The sequence below is a fragment of the Callorhinus ursinus genome, unplaced genomic scaffold, assembly GCF_003265705.2.
Source record: "Callorhinus ursinus isolate GAN/ISIS: 27379988/994484 unplaced genomic scaffold, GSC_fseal_2.0 scaffold13, whole genome shotgun sequence".
NCBI lineage: Eukaryota > Metazoa > Chordata > Mammalia > Carnivora > Otariidae > Callorhinus > Callorhinus ursinus.
In genome coordinates this window covers 41,784,584-41,802,202 of record NW_027397075.1, presented here as the reverse complement: position 1 = coordinate 41,802,202, position 17,619 = coordinate 41,784,584, and the positions used below count along the sequence as shown (strand labels likewise).

General features: G+C 41.3%; 1 protein-coding gene across 1 annotated transcript in view; it reads right to left on the bottom strand.

Annotated features, from left to right (window-relative positions):
• Positions 1 to 5,351: 5,351 nt before the first annotated feature.
• RNASEL (ribonuclease L) overlaps positions 5,352 to 17,619 on the bottom strand; it is a 27,446-nt gene continuing 15,178 nt past the window's right edge. The window contains 4 exon segments of the mRNA XM_025877870.2: positions 5,352 to 7,366; positions 7,368 to 7,476; positions 8,142 to 8,278; positions 11,021 to 11,150. Of these exon segments, the coding sequence (XP_025733655.1) occupies positions 7,316 to 7,366; positions 7,368 to 7,476; positions 8,142 to 8,278; positions 11,021 to 11,150 (427 nt within the window). The 3' untranslated portion in view covers positions 5,352 to 7,315.

Sequence of the window (17,619 nt, the reverse complement as noted above, 5' to 3'; positions counted from 1 at the left end):
TGGAAAATAAGGACGCTGAGAAAAAGAGAGATAAACAACTACTGGATCATGAGGGCAGAATTCGAGAGATAAACGATACGATAAGACGAAACAACATTAGAATAATTGGGATCTCAGAAGAAGAAGAAAGCGAGAGGGGGCAGAAGGTATATTGGAACAAATTATAGCAGAGAACTTCCCTAATTTAGGGAAGGAAACAAGCATCAAAATCCAGGAGGCACAGGGAACCCCTCTCAAAATCAATAACAATAGGTCAACACCCCGACACCTAATAGTAAAACTTAGAGTCTCAGAGACAAAAAGAAAACCCTGAAAGCAGCTTAGGAGAAGAGATATGTAACCTACAATGGTAGAAACATTAGATTGGCAACAGACCTATCCACAGAGACCTGGCAGGCCAGAAAGGACTGGCATGATATCTTCAGAGCACTAAATGAGAAAAATATGCAGCCAAGAATACTATATCCAGCTAGGCTGTCATTGAAAATAGAAGGAGAGATAAAAAGCTTCCAGGACAAACAAAAACTAAAGGAATTTGCAAACACGAAACCAGCCCTCCAAGAAATATTGAAAGGGGTCCTCTAAGCAAAGAGAGAGCCTATAAGCAACATAGACTAGAAAGGAACACAGACAATATACAGTCACAGTCACCTTACAGGCAATACAATGGCACTAAATTCATATCTTTCAATAGTTACCCTGAATGTAAATGGGCTAAATGCCCCAATGAAAAGACACAGGCTATCAGATTGGATTAAAAAACAAGACCCATCGATATGCTGTCTGCAAGAGACTCATTTTAGACCCAAAGACACCCCCACATTGAAAGTGAGGGGGTGGAAAACCATTTACCATGCTAATGGACACCAAAAGAAAGCTGGAGTGGCAATTCTTATATCAGACAAACTAGATTTTAAAGCAAAGACTGTAATAAGAGATGAGGAAGGACACTATATCCTATTTAAAGGGTCTATCCAACAAGGAGATCTAACAATTGTAAATATCTACACCCCTAACATGGGAGCAGCCAATTATATAAGCCAATTAATAACAAAAGCAAAGAAACACATTGACAACAATACAATAATAGTGGGGGACTTTAACACCCCCTGACTGAAATGGACAGATCATCTAAGCAAAAGATCAACAAGGAAATAAAGACTTTAAATGACACACTGGACCAAATGGACTTCACAGATATATTCAGAACATTCCATCCCAAAGCAACAGAATACACATTCTCTAGTGCCCATGGAATATTCTCCAGAATAGATCACATCCTAGGTCACAAATCAGGTCTCAACTGGTACCAAAAGACTGGGATTGTTCCCTGCATATTTTCGGACCACAGTGCTTTGAAACTAGAACTCAATCACAAGAGGAAAGTCGGAAAGAACTCAAATACATGGAGGCTAAAGAGCATCCTCCTAAAGAATGAATGGGTCAACCAGGAAATTAAGGAATTCAAAAAATTCATGGAAACAAATGAAAATGAAAACATAACTGTTCAAAATCTTTGGGATGCAGCAAAGGCAGTCCTAAGAGGAAAGTATATAGCAATACAAGCTTTTCTCAAGAAATAAGAAAGGTCTCAAATACACAACCTAACCCTTCACCTAAAGGAGGTGGAGAAAGAACAGCAAATAAAGCCTAAACCCAGCAGGAGAAGAGAAATAATAAAGTCAGAGCAGAAATCAATGAAATGGAAACCAAAAGAACAATAGAACAGATCAACGAAACTAGGAGCTGGTTCTCTGAAAGAATTAACAAGATTGATAAACCCCTGGCCAGACTTATCAAAAAGAAAAGAGAAATGACCCAAATCAACAAAATCATGAATGAAAGAGGAGAGATCACAGCCAACACCAAAGAAATACAAACAATTATAAGAACATATTAGGAGCAACTATATGCCAGCAAATTAGATAATCTGGAAGAAATGGATGCATTCCTAGAGAGGTATCAACTACCAAAACTGAACCAGGAAGAAAGAGAAAACCCGAACAGACCTATAACCACTAAGGAAATTGAAGCAGTCATCAAAAATCTCCCAAGAAACAAAAGCTCAGGGCCAGATGGTTTCCCAGGGGAATTCTACGAAACATTTCAAGAAGAATTAATACCTATACTTCTGAAACTGTTCCAAAAAATAGAAATGGAAGGAAAACTTCCAAACTCATTTTTTGAGGCCACCATTACCTTGATCCCCAAACCAGACAAAGACCCCATCAAAAAGGAGAATTACAGACCAATATCCGTGATGAACATGGATGCAAAAATTCTCACCAAAATACTAGCCAATAGGATCCAATAGTACATTAAAAGGATTATTCACCACAACCAAGTGGGATTTATCCCGGGGCTGCAAGGTTGGTTCAACATCCTCAAATCAATCAATGTGATACAATACATTAATAAAAGAAAGAACAAGAATCATAGGATCCTCTCAATAGATGCAGAAAAAGCATTTGACAAAGTACAGCATCCTTTCTTGATCTAAACTCTTCAGAGTATAGGGACAGAGGGTACATACCTCAATATCATAAAAGCCATCTATGAAAAACCCACAGCGAATATCATTCTCAATGGGGAAAAAGTGAGAGCTTTCCCCCTAAGGTCAGGAACACAGCAGGGATGTCCACTATCACCTGCTACTCAACATAGTATTAGAAATCCTAGCCACAGCAATCAGACAACAAAAAGAAATCAAAAGCATCCAAATCAGCAAAGAAGTCAAAACTCTCACTCTTTGCAGATGATATGATACTTTATGTGGAAAACCCAAAAGACTCCACCCCAAAACTGCTAGAACTCATACAGGAATTCAGTCAAGTGGCAGGATATAAAATCAATGCACATAAATCAGTGGCATTCCTATATACCAACAAGGCAGAAGAAAGAGAAATTAAGGAGTTGATCCCATTTACAACTGCACCCAAAACCATAAGATACGTAGGAATAAATCTAACCAAAGAGGCAAAGAATCTGTACTCAGAAAACTATAAAATACTCATGAAAGAAATTGAGGAAGACACAAAGAAATGGAAAAACGTTCCATGCTCATGGACTGGGAGAACCAACATTGTGAAGATGTCAATGCTACCTAGAGCAATCTACACATTCAATGCAATCCCCATCAAAATACCATCAACTTTTTTCAAAGAAATGGAACCAGAAGAGACCCCGAATAGCCAGAGGAATGTTGAAAAAGAAAAGCAAAGCTGGCAGCATCACAATTCCGGACTTCCAGCTCTATTACAAAGCTGTCATCATCAAGACAGTATGGTACTGGCACAAAAACAGACACATAGATCAATGGAACAGAATAGAGAGCCCAGAAATGGACCCTCAACTCTATGGTCAACTCATCTTTGACAAAGCAGGAAAGAATGTCCAGTGGAAAAAAGACAGTCTCTTCAACAAATGGTGTTGGGAAAATTGGACAGCCACACGCAGAAGAATGAAACTGGACCATTTCCTTACACCATACACAGAAATAGACCCCAAATGGTTGAAAGACCTAAATGTGTGACAGGAGTCCATCAAAATCCTAAAGGAGAACACAGTCAGCAACCTCTTTGACCTCAGCCACAGCAACTTCTTCCTAGAAACATCACCAAAGGCAAGGGAAGCAAGGGCCAAAATGAACTATTGGGATCTCATCAAGATAAAAAGCTTTTGCACAGCAAAAGAAACAGTCCACAAAACCAAAAGACAACTGACAGAATGGGAGAAGATCTTTGCAAATGACATACCAGATAAAGGGCTAAACATGAACAGACATTTTTCCAAAGAAGACATCCAAATGGCCAACAGACACATGAAAAAGTGCTCAACATCACTCGGCCTCAGGGAAATCCAAATCAAAACCTCAATGAGATACCACCTCACACCAGTCAGAATGGCTAAAATTAACAAGTCAGGAAACAACAGATATTGGTGGGGATGCAGAGAAAGGGGAATCCTCCTACACCGTTGGTGGGAATACAGCCGGTGCAGCCACTCTGGAAAACAGTATGGAGGTTCTTCAAACAGTTGAAAATAGAGCTACTGTACGATCCAGCAATTGCACTACTGGGTATTTACCCCAAAGATACAACTGTAGGGATCTGAAGGGGTACATGCACCCCAATGTTTATAGCAGCAATGTCCACAATAGCCAAACTATGGAAAGAGCCAAGATGTCCATCGACAGATGAATGGATAAAGAAGAGGTGGTATAGATATACAATGGAATATTATGCAGCCATCAAAAGCAATGAAATCTTGCCATTTGCAACGACGTGGATGGACCTGGAGGGTGTTATGCTGAGCGAAATAAGTCAATCAGAGAAAGACATGTATCATATGACCCCACTGATATGAGGAATTCTTAATCTCAGGAAACAAACTGAGGGTTGCTGGGGTGGTGGGGAGTGGGAGGGATGGGGTGGCTAGGTGATAGACATTGGGGAGGGTATATGCTGTGGTGAGCACTGTGAATTGTGCAAGACTGTTGAGTCACAGATCTGTCCCTCTAAAACAAATAATACACTTTATGTTAAAAAAAAAAAAAGAAGATAGCAGAAGGGAAAGAATGAAGGGGGGGGATTCAGAGGGAGAGACAAACCATGAGAGACGATGGACTCTGAAAAACAAACTGGGGGTTCTAGAGGGGAGGGGGTGGGAGGATGTGTTGGCCTGGTGATGGATATTAAAGAGGGCATGTTCTTCATGGAGCACTGGGTGTTATATGCAAAAAATGAATTATGGAACACTACATCAAAAACTAATGATGTAATGTATGGTGATTAACATAACATAATAATTTAAAAAAAGAAAGAAAAAATATATAACTCAAAAAAAAAAAGCATTAGGCACTGGAAACCAGCAGGTGCTCAAGAAGTGAGCACCTTGTTACTTTACCATTATTTTCTCTCCTATGTTGCTTGTCCAGAACATTCCAGGCGGGCAACCTCCTCTCTTCTCTCTGTAACTGGCACTCCTGCTTGACAAGCCCAGGCACAGAATCACCTTGCCTAACACAGTACCTAATGTGAGCCACAAACTCAATTAAATGTTTGTGATCATGACAACTGCATGAGAAATATTTGCAGAGTGGACACAGAAACCTTCAGAGAATTAAAGCAGAGGGTAAATTGTTCAGTTCCTTCCTTCCCTCTCTACAAAGACACCCAAGCTGGCTACTGTTCCAGAATAACTGGAGGGCGAAAATAGCCTCCTTTTTCCATTACTAAAGAGCAAGATGCCCTTTCTTAAAACTTACCCAGGCATTAATCATTGAACATTTTCTATTATACTTATCACTACTCTTTATAATGAAAATATCACTTTGAGAAAATCAGACTTAATAAGATAATTCCAAGTTTTATTGAATATGCTTTACAAATGGGCATTTTGATTGACATATCCAGGTACTTACTACAAATCAAAAAACCAAAACTTAATTTTAAAACCTAAAGCAATCTTCCTGCTTCTAAAACCTTATAGAACAGCCTAAAGTTTCTTTCTTCCAGTACTTCCTTTTTTTTTTTTTTTTTTTTTAGCAAGGAGAGAATGATCCATGCAATCACAGGTGAGAGCGGAAGACATTAATGTCAATTTTGTTTAGTTTAACTTCCAACACTTCTTGACTTTAATGAAGTCAATGAAGCCTGGTTCAGGCTACCTTCTCTTCAGAAAGAACCTAAGATACTGTAGTTTTTTGTTTGTTTATTTTTTTCCCCAGATCCTCCCATTACAAAGCTCCATCTTGACCACCACAACGAGGATAAGTGGAAAATACATCAGACTTAATGCCAGAAAATATGTTCAAATCAAGACAGTGATACTTCCTAGCTATGTATTAGAGCAAATCAACATGCCTCTATCCTCATCTGCAAAATGAGGATAACAGCATTTACCTTGCAGGATTGTTTTGAAAACTAAAAGAGAAAATATGTAGGTGTAATTTATAAATTATAAAGCACCATTAAAATGTAAGGTAGCATTATTATTCATGTATGAAGATGGTTCATTCATTTTTCAATGAATATTTATGTGGCAGACTTTTTGCTAAGCATTAATGATACATTTTATATATATATATATCTCATTTTATATATATATATATATAAAACTCATTGGCACTTGAGCTCTTACAGTCCAGTAGGGAAGAAGCATGCAAAGGTGGAAAGGAGCATGCTCTGATGTGGCTGTGGGTGCTAGGGAGCCAGAGAGAACACTTGGACTGGGGTGTGGAAAGTGAGGGTGCTCAGGGGACTTCTTGGAGAGTTGACACTGGAATTGTTTCACTACAAATTCAAAAACAAGAAAACAAATTCAAGTCACTCCTCTGTGAGGTGGTCCACATAATCCATGGTCCTGGGCCCCAAGTCAGTTCAAAGGTGTCCTGATCCCTTAAGGCAGAGTTTCGCAGTCTTGGTACCACTGCTATTTTAGGCTGGATAATTTCATGTTGTGGGGGGCTATCCTGTGCACTGTAGAATGTTTGGCATCATCCCTGACCTCCATCTACCAGATGCCAATAATATCCCCTTATCTTCTAGATTTGAAACCAAAAGCATCCCGGACACTGCCAAATGGCCCCTCAGGGGCAAAACTGCCCCCAGTTGAGAACTACTGCCATAAGGTCATAGAAAACCAGTGCAGGTGGTTCTAGAAGGAATGGAATTCATACAATTAGTGCCTAGGCTTATCCTAGGTGCTCAAAAAATATTGAATGAATGAATAAGTGGAGTCAATGAATGAATGAGCTTCCTGGAGTCCCCTTGACATATTCCTTTTGGGATCCATCCAGAAGATCCCTGGGCTGGTAATTAAGTTCAAAAGTACCCACGTGAGTAATAACAATAACACAACATGCATTTATACAGTGCTCTGTAAAAATTGTGTGATCTTGGGCAAGTAGTTCAAACTGTCTGAGTCTCAAGTCTGCCAGTTCTTATGTGGAGATAACAAACCCTAGCTTGCAAGGTCATTAGGAGAACCAAATGAGATAATCAAGCATTAGAGGTCTAAGCACTCACTCCTTCGGTGCAACTGATAAGAGGACTCTTAGCAGGATGCCCCCCCACCCAGTTCCTGCCACTAAGCTTTACCTGTAAGAAGGACAAGGAGGGTAGTTGGAGTATATACTTTTTTGGTTATAAACATGTGGGGAATACTGAGCACTGGTGCCAGGACCTGACACATCCACTATCTAACTCACCCTTGCAAGCAACCAGGTTAGTTAAGAGGCCCAGAGAGTTGTGATGTGCCCAGGATCACACAGCTAAGTAAGTGCCTCCCTGAAAGCAAAAACCTCAGCCACCACTCAAGGCTGACCTTCATCACGCCAATGCTTGTTTGGATTGTGAGTTTTTGGGGAAATGCTTTCTGTATTCTGTGTTCTGTAGTTTCTTATAGACATACATGACCAGATCGGGAAAATTCTCCTGCAAATACTGGAAAGGTTCTCCAATTCTCAACCTCATCCTGAAATGAAACACAAATGTATTAGCATGGTTGCCCCCAGATCATCTTCCCCCTTTATAGCATCTGGGCCCGGAGATCTCTTTGCTCCCTCAATTTCTAGAGCAGAGCACGTCAGGACTTTGGAATCTGACAGAACAAGATTTATCTCCTAACAACTCTTCAGCTAATTGGCAACTTAATTTTTGTGAACCCCAGTTTAATCATTCATAACATGGAGATGATATAGTTCCACAATCTCTTACCTACAGTTCCAAAATCCAAAAGAGCCCTGAAAACTGCAAGGTTTTTTGAGTTTGCAACTACCATTTTGGGCAGCAAAAGCTGATTTCACTAACACGGGTCTACTTTTTAGACATTTACAGTGCTACATTCACCTTACCCAGCTGCCCATTCCCCTGCATTGCTTCCCACAAGGGAGTCAGTACCCTTCTGTTCAAGAGGGCTCAGCAAAAGCTAAGAAGGAAGATGAGAGCCTGCCAGGCACGTCCATCATTCATTGTTCTTACAACGTGTTGGCCCTTTTCCAAACAGAGGGAAGGAATTACTTTTCATTTCATCAAAACAAATTTTCTTCTTTCTAACAAATAGCAGATATAAATTTAGAATGGGATTTTTTAATCATCCTCATTTCATATATGACTTACAGGAACAGAAATAATACTCACTCCTTATTTTTTTCTTCATTAATATGTTCTCCCAGATTCCGGATGAACTTTAGCAGATCTTGCACAGTGTCCTGATAAGGTAATTTTTTGTTTATCTCATAAAACCTATTCATTTTTTTCATAACATATTTGTCAATCTAAAAAACAAAACATTATGCAAAAAATATGGTAGCACCACAGAATAAATCCTCATGGGATGTTAATACAAAGAGGCAAAATACCAATTTGAATATATGCCCAATTTACCACTAATTAATAGAGCAAATTAATAGAAAGAAATGAATGGAAGTAAATACTATACAGTAATGGTGTCTGGATGCAGGATCATAAGGAACTCTACATTCCAGTCTCTCTTTTCCAAGAGAACTATTTTCATGAGAAATTAAATATACTGAAACATGGTTTAGGAATTCTTTGGCTGTTATACTAGGAAATTTGCTCATCATGCTATGCAGTATTTTTATCCTTGCAGTGACCCATCCGAGTTGGTAACTGATGACATTTCCCCCTTGAAGAGTATTCATTCAGACTAACATCAGACCTGACAGCCACTGCCGAAGCGAGGGTGGTTGTTTTTGTTCGGTTTTGTTTTGAATTCTATTTCCAAAGGTCTCATGTTTCTCCTTGCCTCTAAGTGTCCCAGAGCAGCTTCTCTCAAGTCAACGCCCCTCTCTTTGTGCGCGCACCCTTGTCGATGGCTGTCATATTTAGAAAGCCTGTCTTTGTGGCAGGACGGGGCGGCCTGTGGAGAGGAGGCAGCAGCAAACACTGGAAAACCTGGCTCCTCCACGCTGCCGCAAAGCTGAACATCCGACCGTGAAAATGGGCAAGTCACGAAAAGCAACAGAAAATCAAAGTCTCACATGGGAACTAACAGATAAGACTTGAGTCTGTCAAAATTCAATATACGTCAGTGAAGTTTAGGGGAAAGAACTGATGCACTGGGAAACGAAAGAACAGGTTTTCCCTCCCGGTTCTTCCAATCCCTGCCTCTCCAGTCCTGGCTATTTCAGGTCACACCTCTGAGTCTCAATGTGCTCAGCCATTAAATGGGTTGGTGGACTCGATGGCACCATCACTTCCTGCAGGGAGTGGCTTTAGCACACAGCCTCGGCAGCCAGACTGCCCAGCGGCAGACTCTGGGGCTGGCTCTGGACCGTTGGAAAAAGTGATTTGTCTGTGCCTCTATGGGCCCACCTGTGACACAGAGGCAATGAGCTCAGAGGTTCTTATAAGGATTAACTGTGGAGACTCATAAAGCCCTGGGAATGATAACTGCCATATAGTCAGCACTTAGAGAATTGTCAGCTGTTACTGTCATTGGCTTTGGTTTCAGACTTCTCTATTTCTACAATTTTAAGTTTTAGAAGAGGCTTTTTTTTTTTTTAAGATTTTATTTATTTGAGAGAGAGCATGAGCAGGTGGAAGGGGCAGAGGGAGAGGGCAAAACAGGCTTCCCACCGAGCAGGTAGCTGGGCACAGGGCTTGATCCCAGGACCCTGAGATCATGACCTGAGCCCAAGGCAGACTTAACCGACTGAGCCACCCAGGCACCCCTTAGCTGAAGTTTTATAGACCTTCATTAGCAGAGTCATGGTGCACCTACTCCATGCCAGGAATTCAGTAGTGGACAAGACAACAGACAATCTCTTCCCTTGTGAAATTTACAGGGTAGCCAGAAAGATGGACACCAAGGCAGCAATTATGAGTGTGATGTATCATCTAGGGGCAAGCGAGGGAAGGAAAGCAAAATGAGACCCAGAAACAAAGAGGTATGGGAGAAGCAGTCCTAGATCAGACAAAGCATAGGGAAGCTGTTGGTCTCAGTCAAAGAGCTGAGGATTATGGACTCTCCCATAGTGCTTTGCACAGTCTCTGGACTGCTCAGCATGCATCCCACAGGCAATGTTTCCGTGGGTCTCTCAGCCCTGTATGGACCATGCTGTACTCTGCTTCACATGCCCATGGCCTCGTGTGGGTCCAGCAGGTAACTGGTACTTGATAGATGTCTGCTAAGTAATAATAACGAAAGTTCTGGGAGGTGCCTAGGTGACACAGTTGGTTAAGTGTCCAACTCTTGGTTTCGGCTCAGGTCATGATCTCAGAGATATAGCCCTGCCTCGGGCTCCACACTCAGCACAGAGTCTGCTTAAGATTCTCTCTCTGTCTCTCCATCTCCCTCTACCCCTCCCCCCTCCCTGCTCTCACACACACGCACACACTCTCTCTGAAGATAAATAAATCTTAAAAAAAAAAATGAAAGTTCTGATAGCACCGACTAGATTGAGATGATGGCTGATTTTTTATGTTTTACTATATTTAGTTCAAGTTAGGTGGACCCTTTCCTGAAGAGGAGGAATTTGAAAGATCATCTTTTCTTCACGGTGTTTTCTCAGGCAGAAGGTAGATGTGTGTGTGGCTGGTCAGAGCAGGGCTGTACACAGACAGCAGAGGCAGCCAATCGCTCTCTGGATGAGAAGCCTCACGGTGGAGCAGCTCCTTGAGGTTAAACTCTTATTTAATCAGCTGCTCTTGTCACAGTAGTAATAAGATAATTAGCCAGGCCTCTCTTAAAACCAAGGTTGGAAGGAAAGAGCCCTAAGAAAGGAAAAGGCTCCTGGGCTGGGACAAGGCCTTCCTAAAGAGGAGTGTAGATGAGAGCCTGTCTGTCAGGGGGGCCCGGCCTCTGAAAGATGGAGCAGGGACTCAACAGGGCAGAGGGGGACTGGGATGGAGAGATGGGCCGGGAAATCACCTCTTCCACCCCCTGGTTGAGCCAAGCCAACAATAAAAAAAAAAAAAGTTAGAAAAACTAACTTAACACATTATACAGATCCTTATTTCTAGAATAACTTCCAGACCATAGGAACTGTTCATACCTTAGAAGTCCACTGGGCAAAACTGGAACATTCAGATTTTTCAGGTTGTAGTAGTTGGACAATCCTCCTTGTAAGCAATCCTTTTTTAATGTCAGATTCATTTCCCACATCCCTAAGGGTCCTATAGCGGCTGAGGATGACAGAATTATCATGGTCATTCCATTTGCCCTCTCTTTTCAGAAGGAAAACAATGTTACATTTTGCTTTTTGATAAAAGTAGTAAAACCATGTCTCTAAAAATTCTGCATGATGAGAGAGGCATGCAGGCATCTTTTTCTCTCTCTCTTTTGCTGTTCTTCAGAAAACAAAACCAGACAGACGCCTGGGTGGCTCAGTCAGTTAAGCGTCTGCCTTTGGCTCAGGTCATGATCTCAGGGTTCTGGGATCGAGCCCCACATCGGGCTCCCTGCTCCGCGGGGACTCTGCTTCTCCCTCTCCCTCTGCCTACTGCTCTGCGTACTTGTGCTCTCTCTCTATCTCTCTATCAAATAAATAAAATCTTTAAAATAAAGAAAACAAAACAAAAACAGAATCTAGACAGGTTAAGTCACTAATCCAAAGATACACAGCCAGGAAATGCCAAACTGAGAGGAGAGCCTGGGTTTGTTGATTCCTAGCCTGACTCATTCCCACACCTCCTTACCACTATGGTTAATATCATGTGTTAATTTGTCTGGCCACAAGGGGCCCAGATTAAATATTATTCTAGGTGTATCTGTGAGGTGTTTCCAGATGAGATTCGCATTTGAGCTGGTGAACTCAATAAGGCAGATCACCATCCCCAATGTGAATGGGGCACATCCAACCCACTGATGGCCTATTTAGAATAAAAGATGGAGGAGGGAGAAAGATGGCAGAGGAGTAGGGGACCCTATTCCAACCAGTCCCCGGAACGGAGCTGGATATCTACCAGATGACTCTGAACACACATGAAATCAGCCTGAGATGTAAGAAGATAGATCTGGATCTCTACAAATAGAATATTGCAGGCAGTTGGTTTCAAGGTACAAGCAGGGAGCCGGGATTCCACGGGCAGATGTCGGAGGATAAACAGAGGCGGAGGGGGCTGTGGGTATCCTACACCACCGGTGAGCAATGGCCACCTGTGCTGGGGCTGGGGCACAGACTTGCAGACCGGTAGCAGTGGGGAAAGGACTTTAGGGCAGCCCCCCCAGAGGGAAACCCAGAGCGGGGCCGAGTGTGCGAACTTGGGGCGGCTGGAGGTGTTAGAAGCACAAAGGGCAGAGATGTGCCCTGACCTGGAGGCAGGACTGGGAGCCCTGTAGAGGGGCGCACAACCCAGGACGCTGCTATTTATAGCAGCACAGACAGAAACTGAGATAGTGTGGCCTGGAGAGCTCACTGAAGAACAGACGGCCATCTCTCTGTTCTGAGGCAGAGGGTTGGAAACGCTCTCTTCTGCTCTCTCAGAAGAGATGCAGAAAGCTGCCAGGGAAAGCCCCCAGAGAACAAAAGCCCCACAAAACCGGTTTTCACTGAGCCCATCCCCCACCATAGGGGGCAGGGCAACTCTGCCCAAACAGGGTTGCCTGAGTAACAGTGAGGCAGGCCCCTCCCCCAGAAGACAGGCTGGGAAAACAAGAGGCCAGCAACACTAAGGTCCCTAGAAAACAGGTGCATCTTGCTTGGGTTGTGGTCAATAATTTGGACTCTATACATTCCCTCAACCACCCCTCAACAGAATGACTAGGAGGAGGAACCCCCAAAATAAGAAAGACTCAGAGATTATGATTTATGCCAAAGATTTACAAATGGATTCAGATATAACCAAGATATCAGAGATGGAATTCAAGCTAGCAATTGTGAAGACAATGGCTAGAATGGAGAAATCAATTAAGGGCAACATAGAGTCTCTAAGGGCAGAAATGAAAGCTGAATTGGCAGAATTTAAAAATGCTACCAGTGAGATCCAATCTAATCGAGATAATCTAACAGCTAGCATAAGCAGGGCAGAAGAATGAATTAGTGACTTGGAAGACCATTTAATAGATAAAAAGGGAAAAGAGGAGGCTAGGGAAAAACAACTCAAAATCCATGAAAATAAAATCAGAGAAATAAGTGACACCATGAAACGTTCCAATGTCAGAATTATTGGGATCCCTGAGGGGGTGGAGAGAGAGAGAGAGAGGACTAGAAGATATAATTGAGCAAATTGTAGCTGAGAACTTCCCTAATCTGGGGAATGAAACAAACATTCATGTCCTAGAGGCAGAGAGGACCCCTTCCAGGATCAAGGAAAACAGGCCAACACCCCGGCATGTAATAGTAAAACTCAAAAATCTTAGAACCAAGGAAACCATCTTAAGGGCAGTTGGGGGAAGAGATTCCTTACGTACAGAGAGAGGAACATCAGAATAATGTCAGACCTATTCACAGAGACCTGGCAAGAGAGAAAGGCCTGGAAAGACATATTCAGGGTACTAAACGAGAAGAACGTGCAGCCAAGAATACTTCATCTGGCAAGGCTGTCATTTAGAATGGATGGGAGAGATGCAGAGCTTCCAAGACCAACAGAAACTGAAAGAACATATGACCACTGGGCCGGCCCTGCAAGAAATATTAAGGGGGGTTCTATAAAAGGAGAAAGATATAGAAAAGAAATTTACAGGGACAATCTATAAAAACAAGGTCTTCACAGGCAACATGATGACAATAAATTCATATCTTTCAATAATCACTCTCAATGTGAATGGCCTAAATGCTCCCATAAAACGGCACAGGGTTGCAGACTGGATAAAAAGACAGGACCCATCCATATGCTGTCTACAAGAAACTCATTTTGAACCTAAAGATACATCCAGACTGAAAGTGAAGGGATGGAGATCCATCTTCCATGCCAGCAGACCTCAAAAGAAAGCTGGGGTAGCAATTCCTATATCAGACAAATTAGATTTTAAACTAAAGATTGTAGTTAGAGACACAGAAGGACACTGTATCATTCTTAAAGGGTCTATCCAACAAGAAGATCTAACAATTGTAAATATCTAGGCCCCCCCAACATGGGAGCAGCCATCTACATAAGCCAACTGTTAACCAAAATAAAGAGTCACATTGATAACAATATGTTAATTGTAGGAGACCTCATCTAAGCAATAGACAAATCATCTAAGCAGAAAATAAACAAAGAAACAAGAGCTTTGAATGACACACTGGACCAGATGGACCTCATAGATATATACAGAACATTCTACCCTACAACAACAGAATATTCATTCTTCTTGAGCACACATGGAACTTCTCCAGAATAGACCACATACTGGGTCACAAATCAGGTCTCAACCAATATCAAAAGATTGAGATTATTCCCTGCATATTCTCAGATCATAATGCTTTAAAACTGGAACTCAATCACAAGAAAAAATTTGGCAGAAATTCAAACACTTGGAAGCTAAAGACCACTCTGCTCAAGAATGTTTGGGTCAGCCAGGAAATCAAAGAAGAACTTAAACAATTCATGGAAACCAATGAGAACAAAAACACATTGGTCCAAAACCTATGGGATACTGCAAAGGCAGTCCTAAGGGGGAAATACATAGCCATCCAAGCCTCACTCCAAAAAATAGAAAAATCCCGAATTCATCAACTAAATCTAAACCTTAAAGAACTAGAGAAAAAGCAATAAACGATGCCTAAGCCATGCATTAGAAGAGAAATAATTAAGATTAGAGCAGAGATCAATGAATTAGAAACCAGAAACACAGTAGATCAGATCAACAAAACTAGAAGCTGGTTCTTTGAAAGAATTAATAAGATCGATAAACCACTGGCCAGACTTATCCAAAAGAAAAGAGAAAGGACCCAAATTAATAATTGTGAATGAAAGGGGAGAGATCACAACTAACACCAAGGAAATATAAATAATTATTAGAAATTATTATCAACAACTCTATGCCAATAAACTGAGCAATGTGGATGAAGTGGATGCCTTCCTGGAAACCTATAAACTGCCAAGACTGAAACAGGAAGAAACTGACAACCTGAATATGCCAATAACCAGTAACGAGATTGAAGCAGTGATCAAAAGCCTCCCAAAAAACAAGAGTCCAGGGCCTAATGGATTCCCTGGAGAATTCTACCAAACATTCCAAGAAGAAATAATACTTATTCTCCTGAAGCCATTTCAAAAAAATAGAAACAGAAGGAAAGCTTCCAGACTCATTCTATGAGGCCAGCATTACCTTAATCCCCAAACCAGACAAAGACCCCAACAAAAAGGAGAATTTCAGACTGATATCCCTGATGAATACGGATTCCTAAATCCTCAACAAAATCCTAGTTAATAGGATCCAGCAATACATTAAAAGGATCATCCACAACAACCAAGTTGGATTTATCCCCAGGATGCAAGGGTGGTTCAACATTCGCAAATCAATGAATGTGATAGGACACATTAATAGGAGGAGGGAGAAGAACCATATGGTCCTCTCAATTGATGCAGAAAAAGCACTTGACAAAATACAGCATCCCTTCCTGATTAAAACTCTTCAGAGTATAGGGATAGAGGGAACATTCCTCAAGTTCATAAAATCCATCTATGAAAAACCCACAGTGAATGTCATCCTCAATGGGGAAAAGCTGAGAACCTTTCCCTTAAGATCAGGAAGACATCAAGGATGCCCACTCTCACCACTATTGTTCAACATAGTACTAGAAGTCCTAGCAACAGCAATCAGACAACAAAAAGAAATAAAAGCTATTCAGATTGGCAAAGAAGAAGTCAAACTCTCTCTTTTCACAGACGACATGAATACTTTATGTGGAAAACCCAAAAGACTCCACCCCAAAATTACTAGAACTCATACAGCAATTCAGTAATGTGGCAGGATACAAAATCAATGCACAGAAATCAGTTGCTTTCTTATACAAAACAATGCAACTGTAGAAAGAGAAATTAGAGAAACAATTCCACTTACAATTGCACCAAAAACCGTAAGATACCTCGGAATAAACCTAACAAAAGAGGTAAAGGATCTATACTCTAGGAACTACAAAACACTCATGAAAGAAACTGAAGAAGACAAAAAAAGATGGAAAAACATTCCATACTCATGGATTGGAAGAATAAATATTGTTAAAATGTCTATGCTACCCAGAGCAATCTATACCTTCAGTGCCATCCCGATCAAAATTCCAATGACATTTTTCAAAGTGCTGGAACAAACAATCCTAAAATTTGTATGGAACCAGAAAAGACCCCAAATCGCCAAGGAAATGTTGGAAAAGAAAAACAAAGCTGGGGTCATCATGTTGCCCGATTTCAAGCTATATTACAAGCTAAGCTGATCACCAAGACAGCATGGTACTGGCACAAAAACAGACATATAGACCAATGAAACAGAATAGAGAGCCCAGATATGGACCCTCAACTCTATGGTCAAATAATCTTCAACAAAGCAGGAAAAAAATATGCAATGGAAAAAAGTCTCTTCAATAAATGGTGCTGGGAAAATTGGACAGCCACATGCAGAAGAATGAAACTCAACCATTCTCTAACACCATACACAAAGATAAACTCAAAATGGATGAAAGACCTCAATGTGAGACAGGAATCCATCAAAATCCTAGAAGAGAACATAGGCAGTAACCTCTTTGACATCGACCACAGCAACTTCTTTCAAGATACATCTCCAAAGGCTAGTGAAACAAAAGCAAAAATGAACTTTTGGGACTTCATCAAGACAAAAAGCTTCTGCACAGCAAAGGAAAGAGTCAACAGAACAAAGAGGCAACCCACAGAATGGGAGAAGATATTTGCAAATGACACTACAGATAAAGGGCTGGTATCCAAGATCTATAAAGACCTTCTCAAACCCAACACCCAAAAAACAAATAATCAAGTCACAAAAAATGGGCAGAAGATATGAACAGACACTTCTCCGAAGACATACAAATGGCTAACAGACACATGAAAAAATGTTCATCATCATTAGCCATCAGGGAACTTCAAATCAAAATCACATTGAGATACCACCTTACACCAGTTAGAATGACAAAAATGGACAAGGTAAGAAACAACAAATGTTGGAGAGGTTGTGGAGAAAGGGGAACCCTCTTACACTGTTGGTGGGAATGCAAGTTGGTACAGCCACTTTGGAAAACAGTGTGGAGGTGCCTCGAAAAATTAAAAATAGAGCTACCTTATGACCCAGCAATTGCACTACTGGGTATTTACCCCAAAGACACAGATGTAGTGAAAAGAAGGGCCACATGCACCCCAACATTCATAGTAGCAATGTCCGCAATAGCCAAACTGTGGAAAGAGCCGAGATGCCCTTCAACAGATGAATGGATAAAGAAGATGTGGTCCAGATATACAATGGACTATTACTCAGCCATCAGAAAGGATGAATACCCAACTTTTACATCCACATGGATGGGACTGGAGGAGATGATGCTAAGTGAAATAAGTCAAGCAGAGAAAGTCAATTCTCATATGGTTTCACTTATTTGTGGACCATAAGGAATAGCAGGGAGGACATTAGGAGAAGGAAGGGAAAAATGAAGGGGGGGACTCGGAGGGGGAGACGAACGATGAGAGACTATGGACTCTGAGAAACAAACTGAGGGTTCTAGAGGGG